General features: G+C 35.7%; 1 protein-coding gene across 1 annotated transcript in view; it reads left to right on the forward strand.

Annotated features, from left to right (window-relative positions):
• Positions 1 to 13,244, forward strand: part of PIGK (phosphatidylinositol glycan anchor biosynthesis class K) — a 107,411-nt gene that overhangs the window by 24,174 nt on the left and 69,993 nt on the right. The window contains exon 4 of the mRNA XM_038541634.1: positions 12,030 to 12,165. Coding sequence (XP_038397562.1) covers positions 12,030 to 12,165 — 136 coding nt within the window. The remainder of the gene's footprint in view (positions 1 to 12,029; positions 12,166 to 13,244) is intronic.

A 13,244-nucleotide genomic window follows, 5' to 3' on the forward strand; every position in this document is an offset into this window, starting at 1 on the left:
GGAAAGTGGTGGTAATAATAACTATTTCTAAGAGAGTTCTGAGGATTCTGAAGGAGAATTGATAAAAAACAATGTAATTCTCTGTCACTATATCTGACTCTTTCTGAGTGTTGAAAGGGTAAGTGAAATTAACATTTGTGGACATAATTTGATTTCTTTGGGGAAAAGATACCTCACAGACTTTTATATTAATGATTTCCAAGAATTTGACCTGAACATAAGTGGGAGGTTACTTAATTCAGTAAAAGATATCCTGACATTAAATCCTTATGCCCTCCCCTTAACTTTTATTTAACATCATATCCATGCCCAAGGCTTCCTTCCAATCTTGAAATTCAGATGTGTTGTGTTATTTTAGAAAGTAAAACTCTTATTAATCAGAACTTAATTTACCTAAAATGTCAGTTTTTCTCCACCATATTAGAAGCAAAGGAAATCAAGTAAGACTTTAATAGGGAGTTTGTTCTAACAACTATATTTTAGGTTTTATCCAGGCCATATAAAATCTAACTTAATTTCCTACATTTCACCAAATTCTGTTTATATTGTTATATTTAATAAAATAAATATTCAAATGTTAGCTTTCATATACTAATAAAGATTTTTGTTTAGTACATTGTTCTTATTTAGGAAAGTAGTTTAGGTGTTGTCTTTTTTTTGCGTTTCATTATTTATTTGGATGTTTAGCTCTCACAATACATTTTTACAAGCTGGTGAATCCTGATAAATTATTTCTCCCATGGAATTGTAACTACCCATTACAAGACAATATAAATATATGGTTGAACTAACATTAATACACATCGCTGTTTGATCAGTTATATAATAAATTATCAAGCATCTAAATACTGCGTTATGCAGCTCGAAAGGCGTATAAAAATTAAATGTCTGCTCAGTTCACTGGCAGAAACCCACTTCTTTTTTTTTTTTGCAAGGGAGATTGGGAAGAGAAGGAAAAAGGCATACTTCAACAAAAATATAGTAGGTAAACAGCTTCCAATAGGTATGGAAAAATAATAATTTTATGATCAAGGATTGTTGTAGCAACAATAATAAAGCATCTTTGCCTTTAAAAAATATTTACTAGGGCAGCCCCGGTGGCACAGCGGTTTAGCGCCGCCTGCAGCCCAGGGCATAATCCTGGAGACCCAGGATTGAGTCCCATGTTGGGCTCCCTGCATGGAGCCCGCTTCTCCTTCTGCCTGTGTCTCTGCCTGTGTGTGTGTCTCTCTCTCTCTGAATGAATAAATAAATAAATCTTAAAAAATATATATTTACTAAATTAAAGAACATGTTCTACGTACTCTGCATAAGACAAAGATAGTATCATACTAGAAATACTGAATAGCCTTCTCTCATTCTTTTTTAGGTTTTATTTGTTAAGTTATACCCAAAAGTGCAACCGTTAAATTAACCATAAGGCTTTTTTTTTTTTTTTTTTTGCCTGGAGACATTAAAGATGTGCTTCTTTGCAATGTAGATTTTCAAGATAGAGACGTTTTCTATGACAGCACAAAATGAGATCTATAAAAAGGCATTAAATAATCACTATACGTCTTGATAACAAAAATCTAAAAAAAAAATCAATGATAACATAGATCTGATATATACTAGTATGAATGTGGGTGATGTAAACATAAAGCGAGCAAATAACCGTATAGTCTTTGATTCCAGTGTTTGAAATGACTAAAGGAATGAACCATCTAAGCTTTTGCATGTTCATAGTTACTGGATTTTAGTTCTATACAATACTAAAGATAATATATGAGTGTTATGTTGGATATTTTGGTACCTAATCTGTCTATATTTTTTATGTATTGATAAGATTCTGGCATGGGGATAGATTTAAAGACTTAAAGCTCAGTACCACATGATTTCAGGAAAGGTCAGCTGGTCAAATGATAAGCAAATTTTAACTACTGAACTGCTAAGTGTCCAGAAAGGTTGGCCGTCACCCAAGCATAGAGGTGTGGTGAAGCATATAACATGGTAAAACTGCTTTTCAGTATTTCCGTAAAAGTTTCATTAGCTTCTTGGCTATTATGCCCAACAAATTAGGTCCTGTCTAAAGTTCCACTTCCAAGACAGTAGTGTCAGGCACCCCAGTTTTATTAGCCATTGACATCTTTTGCAGTATAGACACATTCCATAGTGATACTTCTCTAAATATAAACGCTTGATGTTGAAAGCTCCATGGCTGCTTTTGCCTACAATCTGCTGGATCTTTCTGGTTCATTCTTAAGCACGCAAGCACTGGCCCTCTCCCATGGCCTGCAACACAGTGAATGGCAGCACAACAACCAGGTTCTTCACAAAACTTGATTTTTGCAAGACTTAACGTGTTATCAGTAATCTAGTTAAATGGTGATAGCTCATCAAAAGGCTGCTCAAGAACTAGGATGCCTTCCTTTTCCATAAGAGCAGTGTCATACATTGCTTCATATATTCTTACATTGTGGTATGGCCATGCTGCTCAAGTTTCTCGGTAAACTTTGTTTAAGGTCTTATTAGTTGGATTGGGTATAATAAGAAATATATTCTTGTATGATTGACCTCCATGGGAGTTGAGCAGTTCATTCAAGCCATGGGAGTTGAGCAGTTCATTCAAGCTATGTTAATTTAGTTTAAAATACTCATTAAGGTCATGAACTTATTTTAAAAATTGAATACAGAAATAATGTAAAGAAACTTCAACATCCTCCACTTGAAATTCTCAGTGCTGTGAGTATAAAGTTGGGAGTAGAAAAGAGCCTCCTAATGAGAAGGAGGAAATCTTCAGTTCAGTGATATTGAGCAGTGGAAAGAAGTGCACGGAGGCTTACCCCATCTAGGTCAGAACTGGAAAATGCTTTGTGGATTTCAATTCAACACTTCTGTGGTCAGGGTAACTGCTCTTCTGTGGCTTCTTGGAGTGCTAATGAATTTCCATCGTTCTCTTGCCCCCATAAAAGTCATGCCATGCTTGGCAGTAATCTTTACTGTCTTTTAGGAATTTCATTAAAAAAAAAGGAATTTCATAAATATGTGATGATGGAAAAGATTGTACTTACTGAAGATTGTAGCTTAATCATATAGTGGGTACTAAGGTAGCAGCAGTACACCTCAGAGCAGGGTGTATGAGATGTCATTTGTAGGGTGGAGGTAGTACAAGGGTTGATGGGGGTACTGGGCTGGTATTGGGTTTTGAAAAAGTTGAAATCAGATCATCCCAGTCCCCAGATTTTTTTAGTTGGATTTTATTGTAATTTTTAAAAAGGTTTTGGGGAATATTTCTTTTAGTTTTTTTTAAAGGTGAAAACAGACTAAAATCTATAACTCTGTAATTAAATGATTTATTAAAAAATTTTAAAATGTTGGTAATGAAGTTTAAAGCATAAATTTCATTGAGCCATGAAAAATAGAAATACTAAGGTGAGGCTCTTATGAGGAAAAGTGATGTCCCTTTAATATTTGTTGATGTGAGTATAGAAATTACTAAAGGTTTGTTGTTGTTTGGTTCTGCTTATTACTTGGGAGTGGAGTAAAATCCAGTGTATCCCATTGTGCCAAAGAATGCAGTAATGGATGGAAAGTTGTAGGCTTGGAAATAAAAAAATCTCAACTCCTCTGCTTACCAGCCTTGAAACTTTGGGCAAGTGGTTTCACCTCACTGAATTTCCTTATCTTTAGAATGAAGACAATAATAATCTTCAGGATTGTTGTGGTTTAGTGAGAATGCAGAATCTGACAGGACTGCAGCACAGTGCCTGTGACACAGTGAACTCCGCACATACTTGTTGCCACTGTCCTGTCTCTACCCCATTACCTCTAGCATATTGTGGCTACATTTTACATACTAGTAATCATTACTTCTGTGTTAGAACTGGAAGAAATTTTAGAAGTTCCATACTCAGAACTCTACCTTCCCCTTTTATTTTTAATATGCTTGTCTACTAAAATTCTGTGTTGAAATTTGTTTTTGGGATCAGTTTTCTCTTTTACTCTCAAGAAATGAAGTACTGTAGTTCATTCTGTAATCTTACTCTGTTTCCATTTTTCTATAACTTCTAATCTTATTTTTTGATAATCTTATTGAAATGTGAATCTAGAGATGCCTGGGTGACTCAGTGGTTGAGCGTCTGCCTTTGGCTCAGGTTGTGATCCTGGGGTCCTGGGATCAAGTTCCGCATCAGGCTCCCCACAGGGAGCCTGCCCCTCCCTCTGCCTATGTCTCTGCCTCTCTGTGTGTCTCATGAATTAAAAAAAAGTGTAAATCTAAAAAAACAAAAAAAAACAAAAAAAAAACCAGTGTAAATCTATATTTGATAATTTGAATAAAATATAGTAGTGGGTACTTGCACAATTAAATATGGAATGGTTAAATCAAATTCACCTCAATGAACACCATTTTACTACTTTTAAAAAACAAATGTTGAATTACAATTGATTGAGATTTTTATTATATTCCAGTTAATTACTCTTTTTATATGTGATAGTCTCCATTTTGTATTTTTCTTTAGTTTTTGTCCTAGTTGATTCCTATGATCAAATTGAAGAGCAAAGTGTGGCAAAATACTCTTCACTAGTGTTTGGTCTCTCTAGCTTATCCTTTGCCAAATAGATTTTTTTAAGAAAATGATGAAACTGGGGATCCCTGGGTTGCTCAGCAGTTTGGCGCCTGCCTTTGGTCCAGGGCGTGATCCTGGAGACAAGTCCCGCGTTGGGCTCCCTGCATGGAGCCTGCTTCTCCCTCTGCCTGTGTCTCTGCCCCCCACCCTCTCTCTATGTCTGTCATGAATAAATAAATAACATATTTTAAAAAAAGAAAAAGAAAATGATGAAACTGATACCTCAGAAGACACATAGCCATTCAAGTCCTCTTTTTTTAAAAAAAAAATTTTTTTTATTTATTCATGACAGACACAGAGAGAGAGGCAGAGAGAGGCACAGGCAGAGGTAGAAGCAGGCTCCATGCAGGGAGCCCGACGTGGGACTCGATCTCGGGTCTCCAGGATCAGGACCTGGGCTGAAGGCGGCGCTAAACTGCTGAGCCACCCGGGCTGCCCGCCATTCAAGTCCTCTTGATGAAAAGAATATCTAAACTTTTGCTTAATGCCCCGAGAAAGTTAAGAGGACCTTTGGTTTTCTTGTTATATGAGAATAGACATGTACTAGAGAAGACATATTATGGATGTTTGCCGGTATTTTTCAGTCAAAATATGCAGTTCAGGGATTGTGGTCAAGTATTAGGAGAGTGCTTCTAGCATTCTAAAATTTTTACTTGTAACTGTTAAAATCTATTGGTGCTAAGCAAGATTCCAAGATACTTGATGTAAAGTGATTGAACTGGGGAGACCTGAAAAAAGTAAGTACAAATCATTACTAGAAAAATAACAGGAGTAAAATTTCTGTTAAACATGAGGATATGTGAAAGATTGAACGTATTAATTCCCATTATGATGGACTGTGTGTGGCATATCAAGATTTAAAAATTTTTATTGTATGTATTTTGACAAATTATGCTTGATCAATGGCCTTTGTTAATGCAACATTCTTTATTTGACTTTTGACTATTTCTGTGACCCATCTATAATGGTTGAGAAATACAGTAACTTGTAATTTGGGTAATACACAGATTTGAATTCCAAGCCTTGAGGCTGGTGTGCTTGAGTAAATCAGTAAACTGGTTAGTGGGAAGCTGAGCAATAGAAAACGGGAAGAAAGATTTAAAAGAAAACAAAAAAGCCACACACCTACAGGAAAGGGAAAGGGCATGGGTTAGGCATCTCTGGGGCTTGCCCCCTCCCCTGTTATAGGAAGAATGGTTAATATTGGGGAGTTTTTGGAAGCAGAGATGCAGCAGTGAAGACTTAGGTATAGGCCACAGGTGCAGGTGCAGATGGTTGAGAGTGAAATGTCAGGCATGGTGGCTGAAGGGACCTGGTGAGGGAAGGGCCAGCAGCAGAATGTAATCCCATTGCTTTTCTGTAGAAAAGAGTCAGGCTTTGGAGAATTGATTGGAAACTGTGTAGAACATTAACCTCTATATCTCTTTGAAGTTCTGTTCTCCAATTTTTAATTTTAAGTGGGCACTTAAAATTTTAAGTTATACCTTACTGCATTCAAAGGAGAAGGTATATGCTCTAGTGCTATTCTTTAATTTGAAAGTTTGCTAAAGGGCAGCCCCAGCTCAGCGGTTTAGCACCGCCTTCAGCCCAAGACCCAGGATCGAGTCCCACCTCAGGCTCCCTGCATGGAGCCTGCTTCTCCCTCTGCCTGTGTCTCTGCCTCTCTCTCTCTCTCTCTCTCTCTCTGTCTCTCATGCATAAATAAAATCTTAAAAAAAAAAAAAAGGAAGTTTGCTAAAGTCTCTGGAAGGTTCCATTTAGAATTTCAAGGGCCTATTTTATGTCAGTTTTGTGCTATAAATATTGAACAACAATGAGTTCAGGCATTTACCTTAATCATCTTGAGTTGATTAAATTATCAATAAAAAACAAAGCATATCGTTATATCCTTCCAAATCCTAGTTCATGTAATTTAAGGGTAATATAGGATTAAGAGCAAATAAATGATCATGTCAAACAAACTTGCATGGAATCTAAACTCTATTATTTAATAGTTCTGTGACCTGGGACGTGTTACTTAACTTCTATGTGCCTCAGTTTCATAACCTGTAAAGTAGGGATGATGTTAATAATACATATCTTGGAAATTATCTGTGAGATCATTCTTATAATGTGCTTATCTTATTATTGCAGTGCTTGAGATATACCAAGTGCTCAGTAAATGTTCTATTATACTAAACCACACCGGACTTTAAATATATGAGCCCACAACTAACTAGCTCTACCTTCATGTGACATGTCTGCTAATGATTTCCCATCTAGCAATGCAGTTTTTGAGTTTTATTTCTAATAATATAATTATAAAATACTTGGCATTCTATATGGCATTCTATAGCCTAGTAATGCCAGTTGTTTGACATTTGGCAAACTGAAACTAATTCTAATGTTCTAGCACCTGTGGCTAACAGATTTCTTATGATTAGTTTCATAGTGCATTGGTGATGAGATTTATTAACTTGGAGATTCCTCAAGACAGAAAAGGAGAAAAACCTAAAAGTAGATTATTCTGGCATCGAGCTAATGATTATACAACAAAGTTTGTTGAATTTACTTGGCCCAACAATCACTGCATTGCTACAGAAGCAGTGATCTACGGAGTATCCAGCATAATTTATGTCAGGGGTAAACAAAACAAAACAAAACAAAACAAAACAAAAAAAATGACGAAGACTAAAGCAAAAACAAAACAACACCTAGGAGCAGAAATGCAGAGATTTAAGAGAGCATCAAAGATCCCTGTGATTCTCAGATTTCCTGCTGCCTTAATTTCAGCTACTGTTTTACATTGGATGTTGATATTGCTGAAGATAAGCCTGGTGATCCTAACTCTGGGAGCTAAAGATGCTCTCAGGCCGAATTATCTGATTAGTAACATGGCTATAGGGTATATAGCGATTTTTAGGTGAACATTAAAAAAAAAAAAATTCTTACCAACACAGTAATTTATTTAAATTTAATTCAGTGAAAACTTTTTATTAAGGTAATACAGCCTATTAATAAATGAAGAGTTAGGCTTTTTGAAATGTCACACTCTAATGGTGTAGGACAGTGAAAAATTACTCATCTATTTAAAATGGTTTTTTTTCTTTAACCCGTTGGTTCCTAGTTCCTGATTGGGGGTCAAGGAAGAACATTAGGGAAGTGAGTAGAAGAATGGCCCAGCAGCCTGGTTGCAGGGTTTACCTGTTCCTTTAATGTTTGTCAAACACAATGGAATGTACTTATTTTAGACACCCACCCCCCCATGTTTCTCAAATTGTTTCATGCCTTCTTTTTTTGACAAGGTTTAAAATTTCATTTTTATTTTAGTTGTCCTTAAAATCTATGTAAGCATGATCAAGATATTCTTTTTAAATCATATACCAAAGAGTGGTAAGGGAAGAAAATATTAGTAGTTTTTTAATCTATAAAAGGAAAGAAATTATGCTCCACTAATACTTGTTATATATATTTAAAGTAGCAAATACATATGACATACAAATTAGTAGATATATATAGATATGTACTCATATTTTTTTAACAGGAATGCTTGATTTAAAATACATGGAGGGGGGCCTGGATGGCTCAGTCGGTTAAGTATCAAATGCTTGTTTTTGGCTCAGGTCATGATTTCAGGGTGGTGAGATCAAATCCCCCTCATTGGGCTTTGTACTGAGTGGAACCTGCTTAAAATAATCTCTCTGCCCCTCCCCCCTTCTCTCTTATGCACATGCACATAAAATAAAGTAGAATTAATAAACAGTGGAAACTATTATGTAAACAACCAATATATTGTTTGGATTCAAACTCAGTTTGAACTCTGTACAATTTCAGTGTTCACTTTTTCTTTTGGTTTTGTGTTGAGAGAATGCCATATTGCCATATGCTTTGTTGTGTGATGTAGGTTTTGCAGGCCCTTGAATAGAGTGTGAGATTTGAGTCATCACACATGGTAGTATAGAATTGCCAGACTGTAAGAATATCATATTCTTATATCAATTGGATGTATTTGAGGGATTTTTCTCTTAATTTTAATAAGATACAAAGCAAGTTGCTGTCATTATTTATAGGAATGTAGTAGTATGTCTTTAGCGTAGATTTATTTTCCTTGGTTTTAATTCCAGCAGTGATTGATTTGATACCCACTCAGTGAAGACTTAAATAACTGCTGGGGGCCACCTGGTGACTCAGTCGGTTAAGCATCTGCCTTCAGCTCAGGCCATGATCTCAGGGTCCTGGGATCAAGCCCCGCATTGGGCTCTCTGCTCGGCAGGGAGTCTGCTTCTTTCTGCCACTACCCTCCTGCTCATTCTCTCTCTTTCTCTCTCTGTCAAATAAATAAATAAAATCTTAAAAAGAAAAAAAAACTGCTGGGATGCTAACTGGGATTTTGAGTTAAAAAGATACTTTAAGGAGTCAACCAGTTAGATCTCATGTAACTGATGTTTGAAGAATGTTTATTGGCAAAGTCTTCGTTAAATATAAAATCTGATCCCTGGGGATCCCTGGGTAGCTCAGTGGTTTAGCACCTGCCTTCAGCTTAGGGCATGATCCTAGAGTCCTGGGATCAAGTCCCACGTCGGGCTCCCTGCATGGAGCCTGCTTCTCCCTCAACCTATGTCTCTGCCTCTCTGTCTCTCTGTCTCTCTGTGTGTCTCTCATGAGTAAATAAATAAAATCTTAAAAAAAAAAAAAAGCTGATCCCTGAACAGTCAAGTAACATAACAAGAATTCATGAATTGCATTTTGTGCAGTGTAACTTTTGTGAAGATTTTCTGTATTATTGAGTTATATTGTAGTGTAGATATCAAAATATAGGGAAAAAATTGAAGTGTAGAACCAGGCCTGATGTAATCTCTTTCTCCTGTTAAATATAATAGCAGTCACTGTTAGCAAAATGACATCCTCCTTCAAATGGAGTTAATGTTTTTAGAATATTATTAGTTTGATAATTTTTTTAAAATGTGATTTATAATTTTGTACTTATTTATAGTTTTATAAGAACTATAAGCCTAAGGAGTTAACTTTCATTTATATATGTAAATATCATACAAATAATTTAATACCTGGACCAAGAGAAATATTTATTCCTCCAGGAAGGAGTACTGAACATTTCTTAAGTTTTAGAAATAATGAATGAGAATATGTGGTTGGATTTATAAACTTTGAAATCCAGTCTGTTTCCAGTCCTATTTTTTAAATTTATTATCTGCAAGTAAAATGGTTTTTTAAAAATGGTATGTTAAATGAGGATTATTGTACTTATATTGAGGCTAAAATTACCTGCAGGAAAAATGTTGGTTGAATTTATGATTTTTTTAAAAAGATTTATTTATTTATTTTAGAGAGCACCAGGAGGGGCAGAAGGAGAGGGAGCGGGGAGAAAATCACAAGCAGACTCCCCACTGAGCACAGAGCCCAAGATGGGGCTTAATTCCCTAACACTGAAATCATGACCTGAGCCAAAACTTAGATTGAGTCACACAGGCACCCCTGAATTTATAATTTTAAGCTGAAATTACTACTTTTTAAAAAAATATTTGCTTTATTTTTTTTAAGATTATATTTATTTATTCATGAGAGACACACAGAGAGAGAGGTAGAGACACAAGCAGACTCCATGCAAGGCCCAATGCGGTACTCGATCCCAGGTCCCCAGGATCACACCCCGGGGCTGCAGGCGGCACTAAACTGCTGCGCCACCGGGGCTGCCTAAATTACTACTTCTTTATGACATTGACATTGTATAGATATTTAATGATCATTTGATTTCATAGAGTAAAATTAACTATATGTCAAATAAATGACCTAAAGAATACTCTTACATTGAGATTTGGAGGTCAGTTCAGTCTTATTTAATAGTGACTTGTAACAAAAAAGATGATTGATAATAACCTAATGTAAGTTCGTCATCTTAAGTCATAAAAAAAGGAAAGATATTTTTTCCATTTTAAGAGGAATAACTGTCACCATTCTGTGAGCATGAATCAGTAACAGCTGAAGATCTGATCTTTGAATTTGGCAGGGTTGGAACCCTTTCAAATAGAAATCTAGCCAATTTTCAAGAAAAATCACAATGTTTCAGTTTTGAACTTTAATGTATTTGGAACATATGCAGCAGAACACTTTCTTCTTGCAATCTCCTGCCAAACTAATTATGTATACCACATTAGTTTTTCCCTTATGTTTGGGTAGCTCAAGTATATGGTAGAATGAAGAATTGCCTGATTCATGTTCATCGCTTTTAATGGTAAGATCAAGATGAGACGTATTTAAGATGAATTTTATAATTTTCTCTCGAAGAAAATATATGCAGAAATGAGAACATTTCATTCACTCAACATATATTTATTGAATACTTACTATATGCCAGCATCTTTTACTAAGCCCAAGTGTGAGTGATGCAGTGGTGAACAGGATAGAGAAAGCCCCTGTCCTCAGAGAGCTTATATTCCAGTAGGAGTGGTGGTAGGAGATGATGGGGATCTCCAATTCATAAATGACCTGTAGAAAATTAAACATGTAATGAGAATGGAGTAGCTTAACTGACACTGGAATGACAGGAAGATTTCGGAGAAGTCTGAATTTATTTGGTCAGTAGTCCCTAAAGCAGGAAAGGTGTGGCATATTCCTGGAACAGAAAGGCCAATGTGGAAGGAGCACAGTGAACGTGGATGGTAGGAGCTACAGTTAGGGAGGTAGACAGAAGCCACAATAAGGAAGCCTTTCAGACCATGAAAGGAGTTTCCGTTTTCCACTAATTTGTAATGGGGTGTCTTTGGAGGATTTTAAGTGAGAAAGTTTACTAACTTGCTTAAGAAAGATCATTCTGGTAGTTATAGGGAAAGTGACCTGAAAGAGGGCAGGAGTGGAAGCTAGACGCCAGGCAAGCAACCATTTCAGTATCTAGTCAAGAGATGGCGGCTGGTATTAGGGAGATGGAGTGGAGCCAGTGAAGAGTGATTGGACTGGGGATGTGTTCCTCTGGTGCCCCAGTTACACTTGCATGGTTTCATACTTAAGCATTTGGGATTCTGAAAGTTAAATTCACGGTTTAATGTGGACTCTGTAAGTCTTAAATGTCAGATAGTCCTAAAATTGAGAAAAAAATATTTAAGGAAGGTGGTGGAGCTCTTTCAGCTCTCCTTTGCTGTATGGGATGAAATATATACTATGTTGGGAAAAAAATTAAGGTAGTAGCTTCAGGTTCTACAGATAAATTCATGCCATATTACTCTAATTTCTTTGCTTTAAAGCTTATACTGCATCAGGATATGAAAACAATTAAAAAGCTCTTTTAAAATATGTACTCAATAATTATTTTAAGTTATTTTTAATGAAAAGAATGAACATAATTGCCTCATATAAATAAAATGTGTCTGCTTTGAACTTTTGTGGTTTTATTTAAGTAGCATATTTACTGGATTTTTTTTTTTTTTTAAGTCACATTGTTCTGATGCTTGCAGACGATATGGCATGCAACCCTAGAAATCCCAAACCAGCTACAGTGTTTAGTCACAAGAATATGGAACTAAATGTGTATGGAGATGATGTGGAAGTGGATTATAGAAGTTATGAGGTAATATTGTTTGATTTAGCAACATTTTTGAAATTTATCATGACTTTTAAATTCTAGAATAGTGGTAGAATGAAATAGTTTTCTTTTTCTTTCAACTTTGTATATAGTTGTCACTGAAGCTTTGATATAATAATTCTGTCTCTGGAGTTCATATTAAAACAATACATGAGTGAGGCTAACACAGCATGAACATTTCATATATGTATCTTGGATAGGACAACTTTGTCTTGGCTTTTATGTTAGAGTATTTTAGTGAGGTTTCATATATCAACTTTTTTTTTTTTACAGTAAATGCATTGTTCATTTTTCATGTTTGACCTAAAATTTCAAGTTTGTATTTTTAGTAAATATATTAATTGGGGAAAAGTTAATATGATTAACAAAAAAACTTACCCATATTTCCACTACTTAGAGGTAATCACTTTTAGTATGCTTCCAGTGTTTTTATGCATATATAGTAAAAACTTAAAATGTAAATCTGAAAAATGGCATTATACTATATTTTTCCCTTTGAAAATTCATTTTAAATTTAATAGGTAGTGAGGATGTTTAAAATTTGAAGTCTTCCTTGGTTAAGTCTTCCTCAATAGTCCTTCACCTTTTACCAAGCCTACCAAAAGGAAGACACAATTTTCTGTGTGCCTAGACCGTTTTGAAACAATTAAAAAAAAAAAGATTTTATTTCATTCATTCATTCATTCATTCATTCATTCATTAGAGACACAGAGAGAGAGAGAGAGTCACAGACACAGGCAGAGGAAGAAGCAGGCCCCATGCAGGGACCCTGATGTGGGACTCGATCCCGGGTCTGCAGGATCACACCCTGGGCTGAAGGCGGCGCTAAACCACTGAGCCACCCGGGCTGCCCTGTTTTGAAACAATTTTAAAATCATATCTGTTTCCTCCTAGCCTCTATGCTCCCTGAGGACATAACCTATATCTTATGTATTTTATACCTAGCAATTTCCTTATAGGCCTTTGAAGGCACTCAGAAATGTTTGTTCAGTAATTAAATGTGTATGAATGTTGGACTTTCTACTTGTTGATTTAGCCACCATAAAATAATTACCCAAAAAGAA

The sequence above is a fragment of the Canis lupus genome, chromosome 6 (genome assembly GCF_011100685.1).
Source record: "Canis lupus familiaris isolate Mischka breed German Shepherd chromosome 6, alternate assembly UU_Cfam_GSD_1.0, whole genome shotgun sequence".
In the NCBI taxonomy this organism is placed as follows: domain Eukaryota; kingdom Metazoa; phylum Chordata; class Mammalia; order Carnivora; family Canidae; genus Canis; species Canis lupus.